The following is a 25,183-nucleotide window of genomic DNA, read 5'->3' on the forward strand; positions in this document are numbered from 1 at the left end:
CTTCTCCGTGACTTTTTTTTTTTCCAGAAAACTCTCACCCTTCCCCCTCCCCACTCTTGCCTTCTAGCAGAGAACACAGCTGCGAGGAAAGCCTAGGTGGTGCTGAAACTTCCCCAGTAGGGCGCCAGGGCCAGCAGCCAATCAGCAGGAAGAGGCGCGCTGCCAGCACCTTGGAAGAGTGGGTGCGAGCTCCACTCCTTGAGTTCGAAATTAGAGGACACTAGAACTACCAGGACCTGGGGTACAGCGCCTTACACAGGACCACGGTAGACCTACAGCTCTCCTCCTTCCCCCGCTACAGCGCAGCCTGAAGGGGCGACTTCCGGCGAGCGTCCCCGCCCCCGCACACCTTGGCTCCTCCCACCACCTTCGCCCCGCCCCCTGACCGTGGCTAGACTCCACCCAGGCGCTGGTGGGTGGAAGTTTGTGCTTCTTTTCCGAGTGTGGGCGGGAAGGAACTTCCCGGTGGCTGAGTGGGAGACGCCTGTGTCCCGGACACGTTTCTCTCCAGGCCGTGTGCACGCCCTGGACTAGCGGCCCTTCACGTCCAAAGGCCGCGTGGGGAAGTGGCCGGGCACTGCCGAGTCAGCAGAGCGGAGGCGCTCGACTTCCCGCGTGGGCAGGCGTCTTCTAGCCGACCTGCAGAACCGCGGTGTGGGAGACCCACGCTCTGCCGGCGAGGCTGGCCCACTGGGGCCACTCTGCGTTTTAAGTGCGTTGCTGGGGTGGCTGTAGGCCGGGTTCCGTGCGCAATCTACACGTAGCTCGTGGTGTAGGAACCCAGTGGCGTCTGCACGGTGGATCGCGGTGAAATGATCGGGCGGGGGTACCCTGCGACCCCCAGCCTCAGCGACAGCTCCCTCTTAACCCTCAGTACTAGCCCGGATGTAGGAGCTTGACTGGTCTCTCCATAGGAAGGTCAGCCTACCTCAGTTTCCCCCGCGGGGTTTGCAGACTAGATAAGGCAACCACTCCCCGGGAACGACCCCGCACCCCCACTTGCACACATATGTTTACACTCTCTCCCCCACCACACACACACACTACAGAACCACAGGACAAAGTGGCTTTGCTGCTAGAGTCTGGGCAATGCCTCTTGAGTGCATTGGCAAAAAAATCCCGCAGCTTGTGGCTGCTAGATTTATTCTCAACTGGTTCTGCCCTGCTCTGAACTGGCCGCCTCCTCCTTAGCAATCAAGAATAACTGCACAGGTCGCCTCTATGCTGCTCTACCGACAAGGCCCAAGTCCCTTCCTAAAGCAGATATTCCGCAAAGACCTGCCAGCCTGTAGCCCGGCGTGGCCAGCCGCTGTCACCCAGCTGCTACCACTGGGGTGTGTAGCCAGTGTAGTCCTGGATGCTGCTCGCACTCGTTTTCGAGCGAGCAGGTGTATTATCAAGGCATTTTCCCGCCGGACCAGCGCTGACAGTCTCTGGGCGGGGGCGACTGAGAGACTCGATGAGGGGTCAGGCCCCCAGTCTAATCTCTCTACAGAACCTCAAGACTTAAAGCCCCTCACAAGCTACGAAGATTGAGAAGGGAGGGGACCCCAACGATGGGCACCGCCTCGGGCCAACGCCAGGCCTAGCGGGGACAGGGAAAGCCAGTAGGACCCGCTCCCCTTCCCCGCACCGGCAGTCTCCGATGTCGTTGTCGCCACAGTAGCTACAGCTGCAGAAGGGCAGAGGCTGCAGTAGCAGAGGCCTGACAAGAGTGATAAAATGATCTTCCTTAACTAAACTCGTAAAGCACTGGGCAATAAAACTCAATCTTCTGTAAAATCCAATTAAGTCATTATCTGACTGATTGTATCTTTAATTGAAAACAGAAGTGACAGTAAATTTCTGTGATATATCAGGATCAATCGATACCGCTATACGATTCAGCCCCAAGAAGTGATTTATAATGTCAAACCTATATAGGTAACTCCACATTATTCTCTCTAAAACCACTGGTGGATGAAATTAAGAGTAAGTGCATTTAATAAAAAACAAGATGGTCAGGTTATTGATTACAACAGATGGGGGTGAAATCAAATAGATGTTTTCAAAGCACAGAGCGAAAAAAATACAAGTAATTTCTTTTTTTTCCTGTTTAATGCGGCTCCCCAAATATACACACAAGAAAATGCAGTCATCAATAACGTTTTTATTTCAGGTACAGCTGCAACCACACACCACAATTAATTTTTTTAGACTAGTTTCATTTCAGGATGGCTTCTGTTACATAAGGAAGTACTCCAAAAGCAATTTTTAACAAAATAATGAACTCAAATTTCAGTGGTAACTTTTAAAGATGTACTTATTTTCAACTCAGATTACAACCTAAGGTTACAAAATCATCTAGATTGCATCCACTTTTCCCCTGTAGTAAAGAAAATGTACATATTAAACTCATTCTAGGAACACCACCCAGGAAATACCTCTCCAGGTTACTTCATGTTGTATTGCTTTTAAGTTACCCTTTACTGGGGAAAATAGTAACAGTTTTCTCTCACTGTATTTCAGTTATGTTTAGATTTGGAGTGTGTGATACAGCTATTTCCAACAGCAACACAGAAACAGTGTCGTTCCCATTTACTTCCTGCATATTTCTTAAGTAATTTTGCCTGCTCTTCTCTCTGGTCAAGTACTTGGCTAAATTTATATTTCTTGGTTTTGTTAAAATCCTGAAAACTTTGTAATAATCGAAGGCACTTAAGATTTCATTTTAACTCCAAAAGTAGCAAGCAATTATGACTAACTTGGGCCAATAGTCAATTAGTTGTATGTGGGGGGGAGTGGGTAAGGGGAGAGATTCAACTATAGTTTAAACTTGGTGAGCCAGGCACTTAATTCTTGCAGTTGGTAGTCAGGAACCCTACACTGTTACAAGTGTTTTAATCTAACTCTAAGGAATATGAACCAAAACTTCTGAACGGAAAAAGACAAATAACAAACCCTGCCGATAACAGAACAAGCCTTCTACTACCCTGTGGACACCGAGTCGACCGACCGGCGGCTCACTCGTCCTCATCCTCTTCCAGGACCTGGTTGACAGTGTAGCTGCTGGGCTCAGAAGGTGCAGACTCGCATTCCAGAACTCCCTTGGTGCTCTCGTTGCTCATCGGAGAGCTGCTGGAGAGGGAAACCAAGCCAGAATCTTGACTGCTGGGCGGTGAGAACACTAGGGGAGAGAAAGTACGTTAAAAACAGTCTTTCTTCAGTATTCAATTAGGTTCCAACAAAAACTCTGTGTTTTTATGGCCCCTCAGAACCCCTCCTTCACTTCCTTAGGATAAAAGTCGTCATATTTACAGCACATCTGCTTATTAACTGAGAGGAAAGTGAGGTAGCAGAATCCCAGACTTATGGTTCACTGAGAAGCAACCACCAACACACCATCCTTTGGAAGACTTTCCACCCCTCCCCTTTATGTAAAGGATGCTGAGGAAACTCCTCTCCTAGAAAGATCCACACCGGAGGAGAGATCCCTAAGCAGGACTCTGCCTCGTACACTTCCACCCAAGGAAAAAGGCAAGATCCAGCAGGTGATTTGAGCAACCTGTCAACTTTCTTGATATTTCTCTTGACTACCACTGGGCAATAAAGTGGAGAAGGAGGTAGATAGCTTGCATAACTGTGAAGAAGTAAAAGGTGATAAGCAAAAGGGATTTTTTAATAGAAAAAGATAAATTGTATCACACTAAAATATGAGATTTAAGGAACTAGTCTACCAACATGAAAATTCCACTGGGAAAATATAAAGGATACAAAAATAATAATGGGCCCAACATTTTTTTTTGAAACCTGAGAAGCCACAGTAGATACAAAATTTAAGCAAAAGGGTCTCTGACCTTCTTAACCTTAGCAGAGTTTAGATCCACCCCCAGAACTAGTGTGAATGTAATTAAGGGGAAGCTGCCTCGGTAATTTCTCTCCTCATTAACTTCCTGATTGGTTTCGGCCTCAGGATTCTGCCGGGCAGTAGTTTGTCACCAATTCCAAATGGCCAATCGTTAATACTAATGTTTGTGTAACTAACTGCCAGCATCTGCCACGGCTTCTTGTACAACAATAATGGTGAAAGGGTACATTAGTGCTCCTGTGTTAATTCAGCTTGTGTTCATCAATAGGGAAATCTATGATGTAATTAGCAAAATGCACTGGGAGTTGAGTGCTGAAGTCATTTGTAGAGAACTAAATCATAGTGGAAGCTGAACTGGGTCCTGATGTGTTTGCCATCAATACTTATTAGGTTTGGAATTTAATAAGGTATATTACCATGCCAAAAAGAGACCTTTTTACAAGAGAACACTATTTACACTTGTTATGGGTTTGGAAATGGATGGCACACTTCGGTGCCACACAGAAATAACAGAACCAAGATCAGAAAGTGGGCCTGTCACCAATCTGCCCAACCACATTACACCCCAAAGCTCCAATGTGACATCGACATAGACACTTCAGCATCCAACAAGGAAAGAGATCATCTGAAAACTCAGTGTATAGATTTGAGAAGCAATTTTCTGACAATTCATTTTTGTATTGAAGGTACTTGTTTAATTTTCTTTAAGAGAAGGTGTGAGTTTGTAAACTAAAAAAATCATTAAATAGTATTTTATAGGTGTCAAAGAGTAAGTGTGAACATATATAAATACAGCAAAAACAGCTCGCACATGCACACACACACACACACAGACACACACACACAGACGGGGGTCCCCAAAACCCTTACATTATTGCAGTACACAATGGCTTCTTACTAAATTCCAGTCGTTCCAGGAACTTCAAATTCTTTGCAAGTCATATGCATATGCCCCTCATCAAATACATCTATAAAGAGATGCTGTCCAAACACTAGACTTTTGCTCAGAGATCATCTTAGCAGGCAGATCTGAAGACCACATATTCTCACACCAACACCAAACCAGGGAGTTTTCTGTCTCCAAGCCAAGGGGGTGGGGGAGGGAATGTTTATTGAGTATGCTTCAGAGGCCCCTTACTGTAGTGTTTCACCTTCAAGCCATTCACTAAGAGAATTCTGCTCCCTGTTTTATAAGAGGACCCCAAGTCTCTGGCATGCTCTTGCCCCTATACCAGCTTATTTGGGATTATCACACCTAGAAACTGGCTACTCACCCCCTCCCCAGTGAACTGTCATTGGCACTTGGGGAGAATCTGAAGGAGGTATCCTGGTCCCTTCTCATTCAGACAATTTAGCCCTAAGAAAGGGAAGAGTGGGGATTTTGCAAGAGAAGAATTTGGGACGGCCCCTTGTGTCTCAGTTGCCCTTTATATCTGTGAATTGGGACCACAAATATGCCACCACTGAGGCTGTAGGTGCATGGAACTGAGTTCCAGGGAGGAGGCAAAGAATGAACTCAATCTGTCTGGGAAAGCACCTCTATTAAGTTTCTCCAGTCCCAACTTAAAGCCATGTTAATTTCACATTTGTTCAAGGGCTAGGACTACCTTTAAATAAGAGATTGTTGTTTCCCCAGAGAACCTAGGTAACAAAGATGATCCTAAGAGGGACATACATGGATCTTCCTAGGAAGGGGGAAAAGACAAGATCTCCTGAGTAAATTGGGAGCTTGGGTGAAGGGGGGCAGGGGACGGGTGGAAGGGGAATGGGGGAAAGTGTATAGTTCAAATAAATAAATAGAAAGAAGACACTGAATCTAGGGAAAACATGTTTCTAGCAGAAAGAAGGTAATAGTAGTAAGAATATATGTCTCAGAGTAGTTATTCCAAAGGAGTTTAGCATTGATCAATTAGTGTTATTTCATATACTAATACTGTGGCTTCACTAAGAAATATATGGTAGAGTCAGGGTTGTTAGTAAAAGGGCTGGGAGAATAGTAAATATTTGTCCCTACATTATTCAGTCAGTCACATAGTCTAGATTCTCTGGGAAAAAAAGTAAGAAGTTGTTGAAGTTAATGTCACAATCTGTTTAACTCATTTTGGATAGCACTTCCCAAGTGCCCACAAAGACTTGGGTGTTGTTAGTGACAAATGCACAAAATCTATCTTATTAGCATCCTTAAACATTGTCCTTTGGGGTACCCGTCCATTTAAACAAACTTTATTTAACTTTTCTGGAGGCCATAGTAGCAACTGTGGTCATAAATGATTTGGTATCAATTAGACAATTCAAAAAACTGGACAGGATCCTTTTTGCCTTTTAAGTTGACCCTAATGGGCCCTGCAGAGGGCTTAGTTTCAACTCAAAAAGCTTGTCTGTGTCATTTGGCAAGCATGCTGCTAACTCCTGGTGTCCTCCCCACCGAAGGGACACAGGCAGCACTGCTAGGAGGAGAAATTGGTTCAATCATTCTGAACAGCAGTATAGTGACATGTGATAAGGAACCGTAAAACTGTTCATCCCCTCTGACCTGGTAATTCTACTCTGGGGAATAACCTAAAGAAAGAGTAATTGGTCCAGAGATGCTCAACCCACATAATCTTCACTGATAATGTTATGGTTTCGCTCTTGTGCGTGTGGGAGAGGGCAACTGCATAGGAAGGGGTGGAAGGGGCAGGAAGCATTAGTAGCAAACATCAATTAAGGGTTCTCCTTCCCCATGAGCACTGGGCCTTCCCAGAAACAGAAGAAATGAATTAAAGTGTAGACTGCAGAGGGAAAAGGAAAACCTGCCCTTCTCGACTGTCCTTCTGTCACAGTCAGGGGTCCTAAGCCAAGGAGGCTGGCCCTTGTGTGAACCAGCAGGTCTGGGACCTGCTTCCTCTCAAGCCACCAATTAGGCTTACAGCATCTAAGGGCTAAAAACAAACACATCTTACACACATCAGGGCTCTCACCAGCATTGAGAAAACAGTTGAGATGGTTTCAGTGATGCTATCTAAACAAAGCGTTCTTTCTGAGACACAGTACATACTGCAAAAAAGCTAAGTAAGAAAAAAACCTAAAAAATAATAAACGCACTCAAAGCCACTCTGTCTTTCCACATTGCAAAGACCCCTGACTTTTAACTTGAATGATCTGTTGGAATGAAATTGATGGCCTGGAACGAATAATTCTCTGTTGGTGATGTGAGAAAACACACGATATTCATGCCTGAAGAAAAAAAAAACCGTTTTTCCTCTGTAGGTTAAACACTAGCAAAGCCTTACTAAGAAACCCTTCGAAAATAAAATGCAAATGGCCTTCCCTGGGGCTATGGGCTCTTTACCTGTGTGCCCCTGCCAAGGGGTACTAAAGTGCTTGCCTCTTGCTGGTCTGTAGGCTTAAAGGAATCTGATGAAAAGCTGTGAAAATGTCCTCAACAACAAATCCTTCTGCTTCGAGATAACCATAGTGTTTGGAAATAAAATCGTGTCCAATCAATACCACTTAGCAGATATTTAATGTTTCACAATAGAACCCTCTTCCAGAGTGGGACTGCGGCCCTTCTCACTAACATTGAAAATAATTAGGATTATCTCAGCTGCCGGAGCTTGGCAGGATCAGTTTGTACTTTCAAACAGCATTAATTCTTGGCACTCAGAACAAGGGATGAAAGGTAAAGATCTGAATGGAGGGCTTTCTTCCACCTGATCTATCAGGATTAGCTCATTCTTTTCCAGTTCATGCCTGCGCTCCAGTTAAGAGGAAGGCTGAGCTGTAACTGATGTAATTAGAAACCACAAGCTGAGAAAAAAATAGCCCATTATTAATCTCCCCATTTACTAGAAATTTACTTAAAAAAAAGTAATAATCTTTGAAACAATTAAGCATGTTTTCCCCCTAAGTGGAATTAAAGGCTAACGACAAGAGCTGGAAGGGATGTATTGGGTAACTCGTTCCTTAAAACTGTGTCTTACTTGTCAGGTCCAAAATCTGGAGCCAGCTTCAGAAGGGGCCAGCTCTGCCTTAAGTGTGTTGACATGCAGCTGCCCCGCCATGGCAAAAGGATGGGTCCAGAACTTGCCGAACTTCCTCCTCCTCCTCAAGGGATTATTCCAGCCCTTTCAAGCGCTGGGGAACATGGGTGAAAAATGAGGGGAGCTGACACCAGGAAATACAAGTCTATGGAACAGTGGCCATATTTCTTTCCTTGAACATCCACACACAATTCACAAAGTGACAGAATGTTTTAATTCTCAAAAACCCACAAGCCTATCAAATGCCCTTCTGCTACAAGCCAGGAGAGCCCTGTTCTGGGAGTCTGCCCATCTTGCTCTGCTGGGACTGGCCTGTTTGCTGCTGGAGGCCAGGGCTAACACACCTCCCCTGTTGTCCCATTTAGTGTTAACTGTCACCTTGACAGAATCTAGGATCACCTGGAAGGCAGACCTCTGGGCACACCTGTGAGGGATTGTCTGTGGGAGACTATTTTAATTACAATAACTGAGATGGGAAGCCCCGCCCACTGAGGGCGGCTGCATTCCCTAGTTGGGATCATGGAGTGTCTAAGCAAAAAGAGCCTCATTCACTGCTTTCTGCTTCTGGGGACAGATGCTGATGTGACATAACCCAGCTGTCTTAAGCTCCTCCTGCTGTGACGCCCCCCCAACATGATGGACAGTAATCTGAACCGTGAGCCGGAATAAACCCCTTCTCTCCAAATTTGTTTCCGTCAAGGTATTTTATCACAGCAATAAGAAAAGTAATTCAGACACCTGATCACTAGAGCTAGCTGCGAGATGGTTCAGCAGGTCAAGGAGCTTCCTGACCATGTGTGGCAAGCCAGAACTCACATATAGGTGGAAGGAGAGAACCAACCCTACAAAGCTGTCCTTTGAACTCCCTGTGCACATCTTGGTAAACACACACACACACACACACACACACACACACACACACACACACACACTACATGATTTTTAAAAAGTATTATTTAAAGGGGGGAAACGGAGACAGGTGTCTGAGTGTTTCACTTCACCTGGGACCCACAAAGGACCACAGCGTGGCATCACCTGCTTGTGGGTCACCATGATTGACCTTAGTCTCAAAGCCTTTGAGTAAACAAATTGTTCAACACGGGCATCTCGGTCCTCATGAAGGCTCACCATCTCTCACTGTCTGCCCCCACACCACGTTGGCACTGGGCACTGAACCAGGAGCTCTGCCTCCAGATGCTGACACCTCAGTGGCCCCTTCTGACTCAGTTTCCTTAACTAGAAAAGGATTGCAAGATAGGCAAGCCTCAAAATCCAAAGGTGTGCATGTGCAGATCCAACCATCCTTACTGACAATGCCGGAGTAAAAAAACATTTGTCTGTACTGGGAGAGAAAAAAAACAAACAACAAAAAAGAAACTGTACTTTTCTTGTTTGTTTTATAACATCTGTTTAAACAGTATTTACAGATTTGAGACAGTTTCTCTGTATAGCCCTGGCTGTCCTAGAGATTGTCTTGCCTCTGCCTCCTGAGTATTGGGGTTAAAGGTGTACACCACCACTGCCAGGCTCATATTAAATAACTTAAGTAGTCAATATTAATTAAGGGTATATGGAGCATTCATTTCTATTATGGACAAGTAGGACACCATTTATTTTGTTTTGTTTTGTTTTGAGACAGGGTTTCACTGTGTAGCTCCAGCTGTCCTGGAACTCAACTTGTAGACCAGGCTGGCCTCTGGGCAGATCTGCCTGCTGAGATTAAAGGCATGTACCACCATTGCCTGGTTGACTTTATTAATTTTTAAAATTGTTTGAGACAGCTTCACATAGGTCATGCTGACCTTGCTCTGGTGACCCAAGTGCACCTGGAACTCCAGGAGTACACTACTACACTTGGCCTAGGACACCATTTTATGGAAGGGATCTGAACACCTGACTTTATAACTCACAGCCAGACCCTGAGAACACTGAGATTTCTGTAGCTATTCATCTGACAGTGCTGCTCAGACAGACAAGGAGACAGATCTCCCATAAACTTTAAGGTCTAAAAGGGTGGTCATTTACTCCTCTCTGGAGGCCCAGGAGTGCAGTCTTCTCCACAGCACTTGGGAGTCCATGTCTAAGGCAGAACCAAGACATTAATAGATTCTTATTCAGCAGTGGTTTGGAAAGAAAAATAAGTCTCAGCCACACCACAGCTCAAATATCCCCCAAACTTCTCAGGCAAGTCTGCTTCATGTGTAATGTTCAGAGAAAGGTGGCATTGATTTCCTTCAGCTTTCTTCAACATAACAGAAAGACCTGAGAGTTACCGTGAATTCCAAACTGAAATCTGAGCCTACTATTTGTGCTTTTTGCAGCATTGTGTGTTGGACTTCAATTACATATAACAGTTTCTGAAGCTGGGCCAACCTACAGGAAGACTTAACTGAAGCAGTCATGGCAGAGAGCCACAGCAACACCTCATAGCAGAACTAGCAGCTTACAAGAGGAGAGACAAACCCTGGGGTTTCTAAACTAAGACTATCCGAGAGAACAGAGCAGTCTAACAATGGACGTACACATAAGGGGGACAGTATGTGGGCATAACACAACTACAAAACAGGGCAAAGTCACACACTGGCAAAAAGAGCCCGAAGTCTAACTTAACACCAGTTTTAAGAATTTTAAGTGCAAGTATTTATTTTTGTATTTGCAGTAGCATTAAAGTCTCTATGCAAAAATTTTAGAGTAAGCCTCTTAATGTGAGTGGCAGGGGTGAGCACACCTTAGGAACTCTGCCATACAAACAAGAGCTCAAGTCCACTTAAAGATGCCATGGCAGGGATGACCACACATGTGCAGTTGTGTTTGAAAACAGACCTATGACTATCACAGCAACTATGGTCAACCGAACAAAAGAGAAGCTCCATGGGCCACTTGCCTAACATGGTGGTGCATTTCTTTAGCACTCAGGAGGCATGAGTCAAGGCCAGCTTCGTTTTCATGGTAAATCCTAAGCCAGCCCAGGGCTAGGGAGAGCCTGTCTGGGACACAATGTCTTCAAGGCTCATCCATGTTAGAGCATGTGCCCCAACTTCCTTTCTATTAAAGGGTGAGGAATATCCCACTGCTTAGTGTGCAGAAAGTTTTGTTTACACAGTCATCCACCAATGGCCATTTGTGTTGGGTGTACAGTTGGGCTGTTGTGAATAAGCTGTAAACAGGGGTTTACAAACAGCTCAAGGCTCTGGTTGCCATTCTTTTGGGCAGAAGTGGAAATGATGGGTCTTACAGTAATTTACTTAATTTTAAAAGCATTGCCATACAGTTTTACCCACGGTCTGTGTCACTGGACTCACATATTCCTTGTATAGAACATGGGTTCCACCGCACCACTTTACAGCCACATGCCTAGTATACTTCTCCATTCACACCTCCACTGCCCTGGCTCGCTTCTCCTCCCTCTGCCCACCGATTCCTCCATTCCCATATAGTATCACTTCTGCTTCTGTGTCCTGCTGACACTTGCGTGCAGCTAAGGATTGGGTTTCCATCTTCTGGTACCCCTCTGCTTTTCTCCACTTCTTCCCATCTCCCCAACCCAGACCGGACTCTCTCTCCTGCCTCTTTTCTTTATCCCCCAATTCAATTGAAGAGTCACCTTCACCTCACAGTCCCTCCCCAAAGCATGGGAAACTGGAACTGCCAAGTGCCTAAGCAAAGTTTCCCAGAACCCATTCATGATCTGCTGCTCATCCAAACTCCATCTCCTTCTCCCCATGCAGGAGAAGGGCATCATGTCCTGTCCCTTGACCTTAGGCCACAAGGTTATCGTGTCTCCACAAGCTCTTCCTTCTTCTCCCACCCAGCCCTGAGCACAGACCTCCTCCACACTGCTGGACTTGCCCCTTCTTGTCACACATGGCTTTAGTTCTAAGCATTCCCACAAACGTGGCTTCATGTCTTGACTTCCCACAGAAAGCTACATTTGTTTCTGAATGATACTGCTACCCTCTCAACCCAAATGGGCTTCCAGCTAGCATATTCAGCCTAAGAGACCCTTCCATTTTCTCCAACAACCACCCAGATCCTTGATGCTCTGTTATCTGCATGCCCAGGCTCTCACCTGGTATTCTATGCTCACCCTCCTCCCTTCCATACCTAAGTAACTACTGAGTCCTGCCCTCCTGATAACCACATGCCCCCTCCTCCTCTTGGAATTCTTACTCCATTGGAATTCTGGCCCATGATACATCCTCTTCAAGATAAAGGAAGTCTATTGGGAAAATAGCTACTATAGTCATCAGACTAGGTTTTATATAGATTACTTTTCTTATGGATTGACTGCCTAAAGCTGTAGGCAATTGGAAAAATGAGCTTGATCAACAGACACACCCAGCATTGTGTCCAATGATGGAGCAAACACATATTCTTCATATGCAAAATGATTGTGTAAAATGGCAGTGTATCAGCCCACAAAATAATTCCACACAAGTGACAAACATGTTTATCTTTCCAAACCTTTCAATCTTGGAGAGTGAAGTCTCTACTCTTACTATCAGAACATCTTCTAAAATGGGGAGGAAGTTCAATTTAAAAAAAAAAAAAGATCAACACCACAAATATAAATTCCACTGCCTCTGTGTAATTATAAGGCTGGCATTTGATCACAATATAATGAATTTCCCCCTTAATGCTACTGTTGAAAAGTATTTAAATGCCCAGGCATTGACTGCAACTCCCACACACCTTCCTGGTCCCACATTCTGAGGAGAGCAGGTATTTTCACACTTGGTTCATCTTCAGTGAAGACTATAATTAAATTTGTAATTTGAAAACAAGAATAAAAAGTCCAGCCTTCAGACCTTGCCCCCCAAAGCAAAAGGCGGGGAACAAGCATGTAACAGCCACCTCAGCTCCTCCAAGATAGAGTTCTCTTCATTCTGAAAAGTACCGGCTCATCTCCAAAGAGACAGACTTACATAAGGAAATGCTGCAAGCTTCCTAGCAATCAGAAATGTCAAATGGCACAAACTGTCAGGCCTACATATTGGCATTTGATGATACCATAATTGCTAAAGCATTTGAGGCTGTTTTCTGGCCACATCTGAGATGCTGAACACAGAGTGTTCCATTAGGGGGCAGAATGCTGGGCCACGCAGAGTGAACCCAGTTCCTGTTTCTAACCTGCTTCCAGAAGAAGCTAAAACTCTCCCTAAAAATGTACAAGCTGGTCACTTAATTCAGAGAGTATTTCCTACTCTCTGAATTAAGTTCTGTGCCTAGCACTGCTCTGGGTACAAAAGAAATACCTGTGAATAAAATGTTTCAACTCATAAGGCAAAGCCTATGATCAGATACACTTGGAATCAAAAGCCAGCCTGGTGACTTAGTAGAGACATACCCCCAGACAATCACAGGGCAGCTCTTAGAAACTCCTCATCCCTAAGGAAAACAAGAGTTAAATGTGATGCCTGTTTGCTAAAAACATGAATTCCATTAACAGAGATCCTGAACTCTTGCTTGTTCCCTTAAGAAGGCAGAGCATCAGAAAGTTTTCCCCACTCATGACCCCTGAAACAGACTCAGGAACAAGACAAAGCTAACTATGATGGCCTGTTTCAGAACACCTCGTGCCTGGTGTTCTGATCTCAGACATCCCCAGTCTCCTGGTCCTCTCCCAGTGTCTTCCCTCTGCCAAATTACAGCCCCGCCTCCATTCAGGCAGCTCTAGAAACTGTTCTGAAGACTTGACATGGAGCTTTTTGATGAAAAGCATCCAGCTAAACTAACTCACCCAAAACACAAGCCCAATGCTGCTCAATTTCTTGATGACAAGTTGCACAGGGAGTTCTAGACACGAAGAGATGTCAAAACTCTGCAGCAGGGTAAATTTTTTTTTAAAATTTGATTTATTTATTGTGTATACATTCTTCCTGCCTGCACACCAGAAGAGGGCACCAGATCTCATTATAGATGGTTGTGAGCCACCGTGTGGGTGCTGGGACTTGAACTCAGGACCTCTGGAAGAGCAGCCAGTGAGCCTGTGAGCCATCTCTCAGCCCCAGGGTAAACTTCTAAAGTGTCCTGGGCATCACTTACCACACAGAACACACTTATCAGTGGGCAAATCTTTACCTTTCATTTTTCCTACATAAGGGCTGGGTTCTGTTTGAGACAGGTCCTCACTATGTAGCCTTGGCTGGTCTGGAACTAACGATATAAACCATGATGGCCCCGAAATCACAGCAATCCTCCTGCCTCTCCCTCCTAAGAGCTGAGACTGCAAGTGTGCACCACGACACCCAGCCATCAGATTGCCATGATCTACTGACACTCTCTAGCAGAGTGAGTTTGTAGCCAGTGCTCAGTCTGTCTGCATGCTGGGACAGCATCAGCTTGCTCATGTGACGAGCCCCGAGATCATTCCAGCTGACACATGGCAATCAGTTTCCCTTCACTCTGCCTTCCAGGAAATGAGTTAGTTAGATAGATGCAGCCCTTGTGGCCACAAGTGGGCTAGCATTTAAAAAGCAGACATAGAGATAGTTTTATTTTTCTGCTTACAGGGAACTCTCATGTTGCCCAGTCCATTACTGAGGTTTTAAGGTTCAACTTGGTACTTGTTAGAGAAATGACTATTCCATTATTTCTGTTATGAAACAGTTATAACACTGAACCAGATAAAATTAAGAAGGAAAAGACATAGATATTGGTAGTATCTAACTAATGCACTTAGAAGTTATGGGGGAGGGGGAGGGAGACGGGATTGACATGTGAAGCAAGCTTGTTCCTAATTTGAACTAATAAAAAAAATTTTAAAAAAGCCTTAACAAAAGAAGTTATGGGGGGAATTTTTTAATGTTAAACTTAGTTAATTTAAAATAATCATTTCTGAAGGTAAAGAGGAAAGCTGATTGCAAAAGATTTCAGACAAAGTAAACAGGTACCGATAAAACCAACATATATACTTAAATAAAATAACTTTTAAAATAGAAAGTATTTAAGTAATGATTTTACATAAATACAATCTATTTAAAAAGTACCCAGTACTTTTTATGCCAAAACAAATAACAAAGAATAGAGTATTCTTATTATTTGTATTTTAGTAATTAAAAAGCAATATTCAAAAAGATAGCTAGCAAAGGAACCTGCAGGCACCACGCTCCTGGATCCAAGTGCCTCACTGGAACTGTGGGAGTGAACCACTTCTTTAATGAGCACAGCTGGTGAGCTAGCACCAGGGACTTGACACCGAGCCTTGGAAAGGCTGGACTCCAGCAAGGCAGGAGCAGCAAGTGCTGACTTAGGTAAGCAGGCTTGCAGATGAGGAGCAGCCCACATTATTTATTAGCATAATTATCCAACGTAATGGCTCCTATTGTGTTCTGGGCATTGTGCTTTAAATGTCTCTCATCTTTACCAAAACCTTCCCTGGAGGTGCTCATTAATAGCCTCCTCTGACAGGTTTGAAACATCAGACTCAGAGAAGATGACAAACATGCCCAAGGACACACCTGCTGAGTGTCAGGACTCCAACCTGGACAGTCTACAAGAAGCCAGTGAGGCAGGTTGGCTGGTTTTACCCACACCTGCCTACTCAGGAGTCCAGTCCTTTGCAATCAGCACTCCTCTTCTTCAGTTCAAAAAGTCAGGGGCCTGAGTACCTGCCCAAGCAGTTACAGCACTGCAGAAAAGGCAGCTCTGAGGGGAGTTGCACATTATTGTATGTTTCTCCTCCCTCTCCCCTCCCCCCCTCTGTTTTTCAAGACAGGGTTTCTCTGTAAAGCTTTAGCTGTTCTTGGCTGTCCTGGAGTTTGCGATGTAGACCAGGCTGGCCTTGAACTCACAGAGACCCACCTGCCTCTGTCTCCCAAGTGCTGGGATTAAAGGTGTGAGCCGCCACCACCATCCGGCTGAGTGTTTCCCTTCTAAAAAATGAAACCAGTAGACAGCAATCAGGGATCCTAATTCCCAGTTCTCATCTGATCCAGCAAAAGCCATTCCAGGGATGTAGCCGGAGGAAGGGAAAACAGGGTCATGATCATGATCCCTGTTGTAAATCTCACAGTGGCCATTAATATGGAAGCAACTTGATGTCCACGGACAGAGAAGTAGAGAAGGCATGCTATACACATCTGCATATTACTCAGCCTTCAAAAAGGGACTCTTGCTATTAGCAGTAGCACAGGTGAAGCTGAAGCTCATGCCAACCAAAATAAGCCAGGCACAGAAAGCCAAGCGTTGCCGATGCCAGACTCGTAGAGCATCCAGAAAACTCTCACTCACAGAAACAGAGATATGCAGACAGGTTTACAGGCTTCCAAGTTTCATTCATGCATGTGAGTAAATCCTGAGATCTGCTATATGGCACCTACAGTTACCTTCCATGTCAAGGAGCAAGAAATACAGTAAACACAAATAAAACAACAGAGGGCAGAGGGGTTTGTCCCTAACTGTGGCAACGGTCTCCAAACACACCAAGTCGTTTGCTACATAGATGCGGTTTCTGGTACTAACTGTGCATCAGTTGGCTGCTTTATGAGAGATTTCGGGGGTCCATCCTGTGACAGGTGGCACGAAGCACGGAGACAATGTGCAGCTGGACAGATCCCAGTGTTGGAGAAAACGAACTAGAAATTATAGCAAAGTTAACCACTTTTTTCAGAGTCATATCTGAAGTAAATAGAATTCAGAGTCCTAAATGGTAGGGCACAGAGGAAGTGTGGTGCTATCTGACCAGGGCAGAAGGGGCATTACCCATAGGCACCAGAGAAGCCAATGACATCCATGAAAATGCCAACAATGACCATGGAGACAGCAAGCACCTGATGCCAGAAGCTTCAATGAAACTATAAGGTGTGGGGATTTGAGAGTCACAGAGGTGACAGCAACATGAGTTCAAGGAAATGTATTTTCCTTGGCAGAAGAGAAGGGAACAAAGGGCAAAACAAACCCCCACCTTTCTACAATGTAGAGAGCTGTGCCTCCTGTTGTATAATTGTTTCCTTCCAAGTTGAAACATTCCATCCTGCAGGGAGCTCCCTAAGCAGGAAGGGAGATTACTCAAAATAGCTTCAGGAAGTCCCTGAAAAGGACCAGATTCACTAGGCCCCTCCCTGACACGGTAAGCAATAAAAGCTGGCAGTCCCTCTCAGACAAGCCCAAGCTGCAAAGACTGAGACCAGAGCAGCTTCGTGGGAGAAGCAGAAACCAGTGAAGCTGCCTGGAGGAGGTTCTGGCCAGAGTCACTTAGAAAAGTCACTCTCCAACCTGTTGAGCTACCTGCAGACTGTGAAGTGTGCTCCAGGTTTCCCTGCTTTTGTGAGCTGTCACCCATGCTGGGGTGGGCCTTGGTGATGCAGCTGTCTTGGAGTCATTTCTGCTCCCGTAATAATAACCCTGCACCCATATTCCTGTATGTAACTCCAATAAAACTCACTGGCTCAGCAAGTCCAACTCTGGTGGTGTCCCTAACTTTGGTTTGTCATGGGCTCCGTTTCAGGGGTAAGTAGATGTGACAGCATTGTCTCCCCATGGAAAGTTTTGTCACACAACAGCTCCCTTCAACAGACTCCTACTGGATGGAGGAAAGCGCACAGGCAGAATGGAGAGGAGTCAGTCAGAATGCAGGGGCTGGGTGGGCCCTGGCAGGACTATCCCCGTAGGTCTTGCACCTCACCAAGCACCCAAAGCACAGAGTGGAAGACAGGCCCGGCTGCACAGAGGTAGGTAAGTAATTACCCAACTCCACCTCCTGTGACCTGCCATGAAGCCAGGGTGGAGACAATGAAAAATGAACCAATTCACCCCAGCAGGCTTCAGCACCCCCGGTCAGCAGTATCGGCTCCTGATACATCTAACAGAAACGTTTGCTGGCTGCCAGGTCCACTGTGGGGACCGATCTATCAATCAATGAAGCTAACACAGTCCAACTCAGGCTGCAACTTGAAAAACCTGAGTGAAAGGAAATGGTTAACAGCACAGTAATAAGCTCTTGGATTCCGACTGTCTCTGAGAATGATACTGACCCCCTTCTTTGGGGCCTCAGTTTTCAGATCTGTAAAGGGGAGGTATTGAGCTCAGTGACCTTATCTTCTCTCTCTTCTAGAACTGAGATCCCATCACTATGCTATGATTTCTCAGGTCTCCATTTCTGCTCAGCTCTAGTGGCATAAGCACTTGCTCAAAGTCAGAATTAATGGAGTATACAAAACAAGAGTTGGGTAATTTAGCATCAAGTGATTACTTCCGAAGCAAGAAATTAAGACCTTCCCATTCCTAACAGACATTAACATTTCCCGTCAATAACAGACCAAGCTCATTCCAATGGCTGGGACACTGCTGCTAAATGGGATGAGGCTCAATTCCTCCACCTTTGGGCTGGAGTAGATGACTTACTACCAGTGACACAATGAGAGCCTCTGCTTTCACAACCAGGTGCCAATCATGTAACTGTTCGATTGAAATCCAATCAGTAGCAGCCTGGGCTGTGAATTTTCTAACATGAGTGGTTTTTCAGGACCTTGATGCTTCAGTCTGAATCCAGTCCCTGCAAGGACATCAATGGCTGCTCTTTTGTGAGGCTCAGTGGTTGTGCAGTGTAACCTTAACAGACACAGTAAAAACTCCCATCAGCACGGAAAGGACGTATCTTCCATCTTCCTACAAAGGACATACCAACCATGTATTTTAGACACAGCTATTACCATATCACATCAGCAAGAGATCAGAGTAATTCTCCTTTGTGTGTACGAGTATGTGAGGACACGCATGTGAAGGCCAGGGGACAGCCTCTAGTCATATTTCTCTGGCATTGCCCACTGTAATTTTTTTCTAAAGCAGGTCTGTATCTCTGGCCTGAAGCTCCCACACAGGCTCAGCTGGTTGGTCAATGAGTCTCAGGGATCCACATGTCTCTGCCTTCCCAGTGCTAGGAATACAAACACAGACTATCAAGTTGGCTTTCCCGCTGGGGTTCTGGGGCTTGAACTCATGTCCTCAGACTTGCACAGCAAGCACTGTAGTGATGAAGCTATCTCCACAGTGCTCAGAGCTGGTGATTTTATGCAGAGATGGATAGGGATTCAGTACAAGGTGGCTGTCAGGTAGAGAGGGACTAAGCTGGAGGGGGCTTGGTTTGTCACCTGTGACCACTCTTATACTTTTCTTTCAGGGTGAGCAGGAGCAGTGGTGGAGAAACTGGTCCAGTTATCCAACACCTCAGGGTGCACTGCTGGGTGAGAGCCCCCTCACCACATCTGTGACTGATGGTGATGAAAATCACAGAATCTACATTTCACCCAGACAAGAAGGTAGATGTTGGGAAGCACACCCTTGCTAGGAACATGCCACTGCCACAAATGCAAGCGGGTCTTGAGGTTAACTTAGCAGCATTCAACCCAGTCTGAAATGCAGGCATTCTCTGAATGTCCCCTTTTCACACCTCCACAGGAAACACTAGCAAATCTATACAAGGACGAGCTTAGCATTTGGTTGCAGTATCAAACAAACAAACAAACAAAAAGAAACAAGAGGGCAGAGGACATCAAGCAATAAACAATGATTCATCCAAACTGAACCATTTATTGGTAATTAATATTACAGCTGAAAAGAAAAAAAAAGAGACATCCTACTTACACTAGCACGAAGAATCTCTAAGATCAACTTTGGACTAGAAAGAAAAAAGTAAAGAAACAACATGACCTATAACATGACTTTGTTTAAAAAAAATTCCAAACTTCTGCAGAAACACCAGCCTGTGTGCAGCTTCATAGCATAAAGTCGGGAAGTCTCAAATGGGATAAACCAAGAGCTCAGCGTCAATAAAGTGGGGAGAAAGAGAACACAATGTATTATTACACCAAGATTATAGCTGGTGAAAATGAAGTGGTTTTCTTTTGCAAGGCAAGAAAAAACAGATCTATGCATTCAGAAATATGTTCCTAGCACACAGCTTCCAAGAATTAATTTCAAATTTTTAAATTAATTTATTTATTTACCTGTGTGTGCCTGCACCAAGGTTTGTGAAAGAAAGTCAGAGGACAACCTGAACAGTCAGTTCACACTACATGCAATCAGGCATCAAAGTTAGACTGTCATCAGGCTGGTGGCAAGTGTCTTTACCCGATGAGCCCTTACCAGCCCAAGAATTACTTTATTCTCCTTTAAATTTTATTTTAAAGTACTTTAAAAATGTTTTTAACTAGATATTCATTTTATTTTATGTGCATTTTTATGCATGCATATATGTGTATCACATACTTGTTTCCTGCTTAAAGGGGTCAGAAGAGAGTATCAGAACCTCAAGAAATAGGACTATGGTTGACTGTGAACTACCATGTGGGTGCTGGAAAGTGAACTCCAGTCCTCTGCAAGAACAAGGGCTCTTAACTGCTGAGCCATCTCTCTGGCTCCTAAAAGGCCTTTTAAAAATGAATTATGAAAGCTATGTAGCAAGTTTTCCTTGAAGTGAACCAGCTGATGCAAACTGTTAAAGGAAAAGTCACTAGCTAGCACTTATACTGTTAAGATGAATCAGCATGAATCTTCAAGATGAGAAAAAAACGATACTCTTTCCAGCTCAAAACTTGAAGTGAGTTTGTTTTAATGCAGCCCCTCTTTATACAACAAAGGCCTGGACAATTTATTAGTAGTTGCCCTTTGGGCATCTGTGTTTTACTCGACAATTTCAATTTGCTAGGCTACCCTGTGACCCTACTAAGTGGTCACAAACCCTCCAAGGCAAGTGACGGGCAACCAGAATCAAAGTACACCACACAAATGTGCGCTCAGAATGCCATGAAAGAGGAAGGGTACTTCAGACATGTCACCTAGGTCCATAAGCACCTGCAATTATCACAGAGCACAGAAACAGGAGGCGTAATAAAGCAGAATTAAAAGGATTGCCAAAACCAAGGATCAGGGTTTGCTCCAAGCATACCAAAGAGGTGGGGACTTATAAAAGGGTAATTTAAGGTTAGAGGCACCATTCTATCCTCAGAACATGTCTGCTACCCAAGGACCAGAATATCAGTAATTCCATCATTAAACATTCAATTCTTCAGAATGAAATCAGCCTCCTGTTAAAATGTAAATAATCAAGAAGACTCAGGCACAAAATCAATGTTACTTCACCATGTTATTTATCAAATTGTTTTCTCTCAGATGCAGAAGAGGAGTGGGGCTGCTAGAAGTCAGAAAAAGTAAGTGAGTGTGTGTGTGTGTGTGTGTGTGTGTGTGTGTGTGTGTGTATGAGAGAGAGGGAGACGTTCACATGAGAGAGACGTTCATGAGAGAGAGGGGGGAGGGAAGGTGGAGGGAGAGAGAGAGACGTTCACATGCACACACCTGTATACATGCAAATGTGTACTGATTGTGTGGGACTCTGGACAGAAAACCGCAGGAGGCTAACTTCACTAATCACTCAGTTTCTTTCCTGGAAACAGTCTTGACTGGAGCACTTTCAACTGTAATCTTTTAATGAATTTGGCAGGTCAAGCTCAAGTCTGCGTATTCTAGGAGACCATGGATTCTTACAATCAATGAAAGTAACCAAAATGAGCTGAGCACCTAGAGAAGCCCTCTGCATGCATGATTTCCTTGACCCACAGAGATGAAATGAAGCCATACTATCAGCTTCAATCTGTAGCCAGGAAAACCAGGGCTCGGAGAGGGCAAGCAACCACTCAAGGCCATGAAACCACTGATAGCCAGGTATGAGGAGACTCTAACTCAGTGCTCTCAATCAGGATGCAAGGCTACCTCCCACAAACATGAAGAGAGCTGGTCATGAATCAGTGCTTATGTCCATGAGGCATTCACAGTCCCCAAGGGGGTCACAAGTGCCTTTAAATTCATCTTTCCCTCAAGTAGATAGATTTGATCAAGAAAGGTAAAGGTAACTCCTTTTCTCACGGTGCCCACTCTGTCTTCCTTATCGGAACAAATCCTCCTAAAATACCGTGCTTGGTCATCACATTGGAATATGCTGGCAGACCTCTCCAATCAGTCCTTGTCACCTCTAACTGACGGTCACAGTGGCAAAGGAAGTCCAGCTGACAGCAGACTGTATAATTCACATCTCAGTGGCTTCAGAGAATTGTAAATTCATGCCACACAAAATCAAGACGTTAGTTGTTAGGCCAGCCTGTCTCATCTGCACAGAAAACAAGTGCATAGCTGTCTGTCAGGTTTGCATTCAGGCACTCATAATCATACTCACTAGATGCCTAACCTTATCCTTGTGACATCTCCATGCAAGTGTCTGACTGTGACAGTGTCCTGAATCAATGGCAGACCACAAGTGGCTTATTTCTTGCCTTGCAGCTTCTTTTCTTCAAGCACACACAGACACCTCAAAGGTGAGAGGTTTATGACCTCAGCACTAAGACACAGGAGCCCCTGGTCATCGAACAGTTCTGCCACCCTCAGGCAAGAGAGTCTGGGAAGATTTTTAAGGACTCTGCAGAAGTCTCCACACCCGACCGCTGCTACCCTTCACCTTCAGGCTGGCATGCTTTCCTTCCCCGTCCCCACTCTCGGTCCTGAGGCTCACCACCCTTCACATCAAACACATTATTAGCTTGCAGATGTTTGTCTTTGGCTCTGTGTCTAGTGAAACCCAGGCTAATGCACAGATACTCTGTCTCCCTGTCTAAGAAGCAAACACAAGAACAAATGAAGTCCAATGATGCTATGAAATACAATGTGACCCTAAATCATTATTGCCAACTTGACGGATCACCCAGGAAAGAAACCTGAGTGCTTATGATGGGGTTTAGCTCAGGAGGAAGGCTCATCATGAAAATGGTACCATCACACAGCCTGGGGTTCAGATGCCACCCTTCTAAACAAGGAAAAGCCAACAAAGAGCCAGCGCTCATCTCTGTTACTGACTTCGGATGCGATGTGACGAGCCACCCCACACTCCTCCTGTCACATCTCTGCCACCATTATGGACTGGAGACTCACACTGTGATCTAAAAATGAACTTTCCATCCTCAGCTATTCTGTCACAGCAACAAGGAAGTAACTAATACATATGACTATGAGCACAAGAAAATTAACTTCAGGGAAGAAAACAAAGTAACACAGAAAATGTATAGTTCCATAACGTAGGGTATATTGTTTCCAAGAATTTATGAGACCTCAGTGGTTAAGATGGCTGCTTTTCCAGAGGACCCGGGATCTATTCCCAGCACCCATATGGTGGCTCACATCCATCTGTAACTCCAGCTCCAGGGGATCCGAGACCGTCTTCTGGCCTCTGTGGGCACTGCACACATGGTACACAGACATCAATGGCAAACACCCAGACACATAAAATGAAAGTAAATTTTTAAAAACCTAAGAGATCATTTTCTCCCTCCTTCCCTCCCTCCCTCTCTCTTTCTCTCTCTTGACTGGGTTTTGCTGTGTAGCCCTGGCTATCCTGGAACTCAGGCTGGCATCAAATCCAGAACTCCACCTGCCTCTGTCTCCCGAGTGCTGGGATTAAAGATGTGTACCACCACTGTCTGACCAGGTTATTTCTCTTGGGAGAAAGACAAAGTACTAAAACTAAAATATAAAGAAACTCATTTTTAAAAGATTGCCACAAAGGAAATAGGAAAGTTAAGCAAAAGATTACTCTCTAGTTCCAAAAAGGCCCAGCCTGGATGGCTTTGTAGGTAACAATATTCAAACAAAAGATGCAGCCCATGCTCTGTCACTTGAAAATGCTGGAGACTGGCTTCAATTTTATCCTAATAGCCTATCATTTGTAAGCTGAGACTATATAAAAATATGACAAGGATACCACAAATCAGAATGGAAAATCAAGTTCAAAGTCCCTTGTGGATATAAAGGGTACTAAATAAATACAAGCAAACTGAACCCAGAGATGCATTAAAAGAGCAATACCTCTTGACAAGGCACAATTTGTCACAGGATTCTAAAAATGATTCCGCATTAGGAAACACATTGGTGTTATTCAGTACACTGATAAGAGAAAATAATATCATCATTTTGATAGTATAGCACTGTTGTATAACATCTTCCTCCAAGATCAAAAATATTCTATCCTATGGGAAGCTCCTTAATCAGGAAGATGGACAACTCCCAATAGCTTCAGGAAGTTCCAGAAACTGACTAGATTCACTAGACTCCTCCCAGACACAATAAACAACAAAAGCTGAGAGTCTCTCTCAGACAAACTGAAGTTGAGCTGCAAAGATGACTTGCACACAAGTCATGCTGAAAAGAAGACTCTGAGAACAGACCCACTGCCTGGAAAAGGCTCAGCCAACTAAGACATCTGGAAAGGACACCCTCTAACCTGTTGAGCCGCCTCTAAGCTGTGCAGTGTGCCCCAGGTTCCCAGCTTTGTAAGGTGTGATGTGCTTTGGCGATGTAACTACATGTGAGTAATTTCTGCTCCTCTAAGCAACCCATCATCCATATACTATAAGCAACCCCAACAAAACTCACCAATTCACCAAACTGGACTTTGGTGGTTTCTATACTTTGGTTTATTGTGGGTTCCCTATCTGTGTGTGTTGCATTTCCCCAGGAAGGTTTTGTCACACAACATTACAATGTCCACACTTTCCCCAATTTCTCAATGTGGGAAAAATGCTGGAAAAAGTTTACTATCTTTACTGTTTTAAGAGCCAGGTGCCCAAACCATTTTTACTGTGCCACCACCTCCTTCCAGTTTCCGGACTCCTCCATCTTTCCATCCTGAAACTACAGTCACCGAGGGACTCTCCACTCTCTCTTGGCCTTGGTCTTTGGAGGCCATTTTACTTTTAGTGTCTGTGGTCTCTGATTAAGGAGCCTATCTAACTACAATCGAGCAGTGCTTGCCTTTTGTGATTAGCTTTTTCTCTTAGCACAATGCGCTTGAAGTTCATCCATGTTGTCTCATGTATCAGAATGTCCTTCCTTTAAGGTTGAGTAAAAGTCACTATTTATGTGTAACTCATTTGATTTATTACCTCGTTTTCAGGATGACACTTGGGTGGTTTCCCACTTTCAGATTTTAAAAAATTTTTCATTTTATTTTATGTATTTGGGTGTTTTGCCTGCATGTGTGTCTATGCACCATGTGCCTGCAGTGACCAAAAAGGCCAGAAGAGGGCATCAGCTCTCCTGGGACTGAAGTTACAGAAATTGAGTCACTATACTGGTGCTAGGAATTAAACTTGGGTTTTCTGGAAGAACAGAGGATATGCTCTGATTGCTCTTAACTGATAAGCCATCTTTTCAGCCACTTCAGCTTCTGTAAACAATGCTGCTATGGACATGAAAGTTACAAGTATAAAAGCATCATCTTTAAGTTGTTGCTTTTAATCCCCTTTAGGTTGTGTGCTGGTTGGTTGGTTTTTGT

At 44.6% G+C, this 25,183-nt stretch overlaps 1 protein-coding gene across 1 annotated transcript in view; it reads right to left on the reverse strand.

Moving 5' to 3' along the window:
- Positions 1–2,139: 2,139 nt before the first annotated feature.
- Positions 2,140–25,183, reverse strand: part of Dmrt1 (doublesex and mab-3 related transcription factor 1) — a 103,738-nt gene continuing 80,694 nt past the window's right edge. The window contains exon 5 of the mRNA XM_027406484.1: positions 2,140–3,166. Coding sequence (XP_027262285.1) covers positions 3,003–3,166 — 164 coding nt within the window. The 3' untranslated portion in view covers positions 2,140–3,002. The remainder of the gene's footprint in view (positions 3,167–25,183) is intronic.

The sequence above is a fragment of the Cricetulus griseus genome, chromosome 3 (assembly GCF_003668045.3).
Source record: "Cricetulus griseus strain 17A/GY chromosome 3, alternate assembly CriGri-PICRH-1.0, whole genome shotgun sequence".
In the NCBI taxonomy this organism is placed as follows: Eukaryota; Metazoa; Chordata; class Mammalia; order Rodentia; family Cricetidae; genus Cricetulus; species Cricetulus griseus.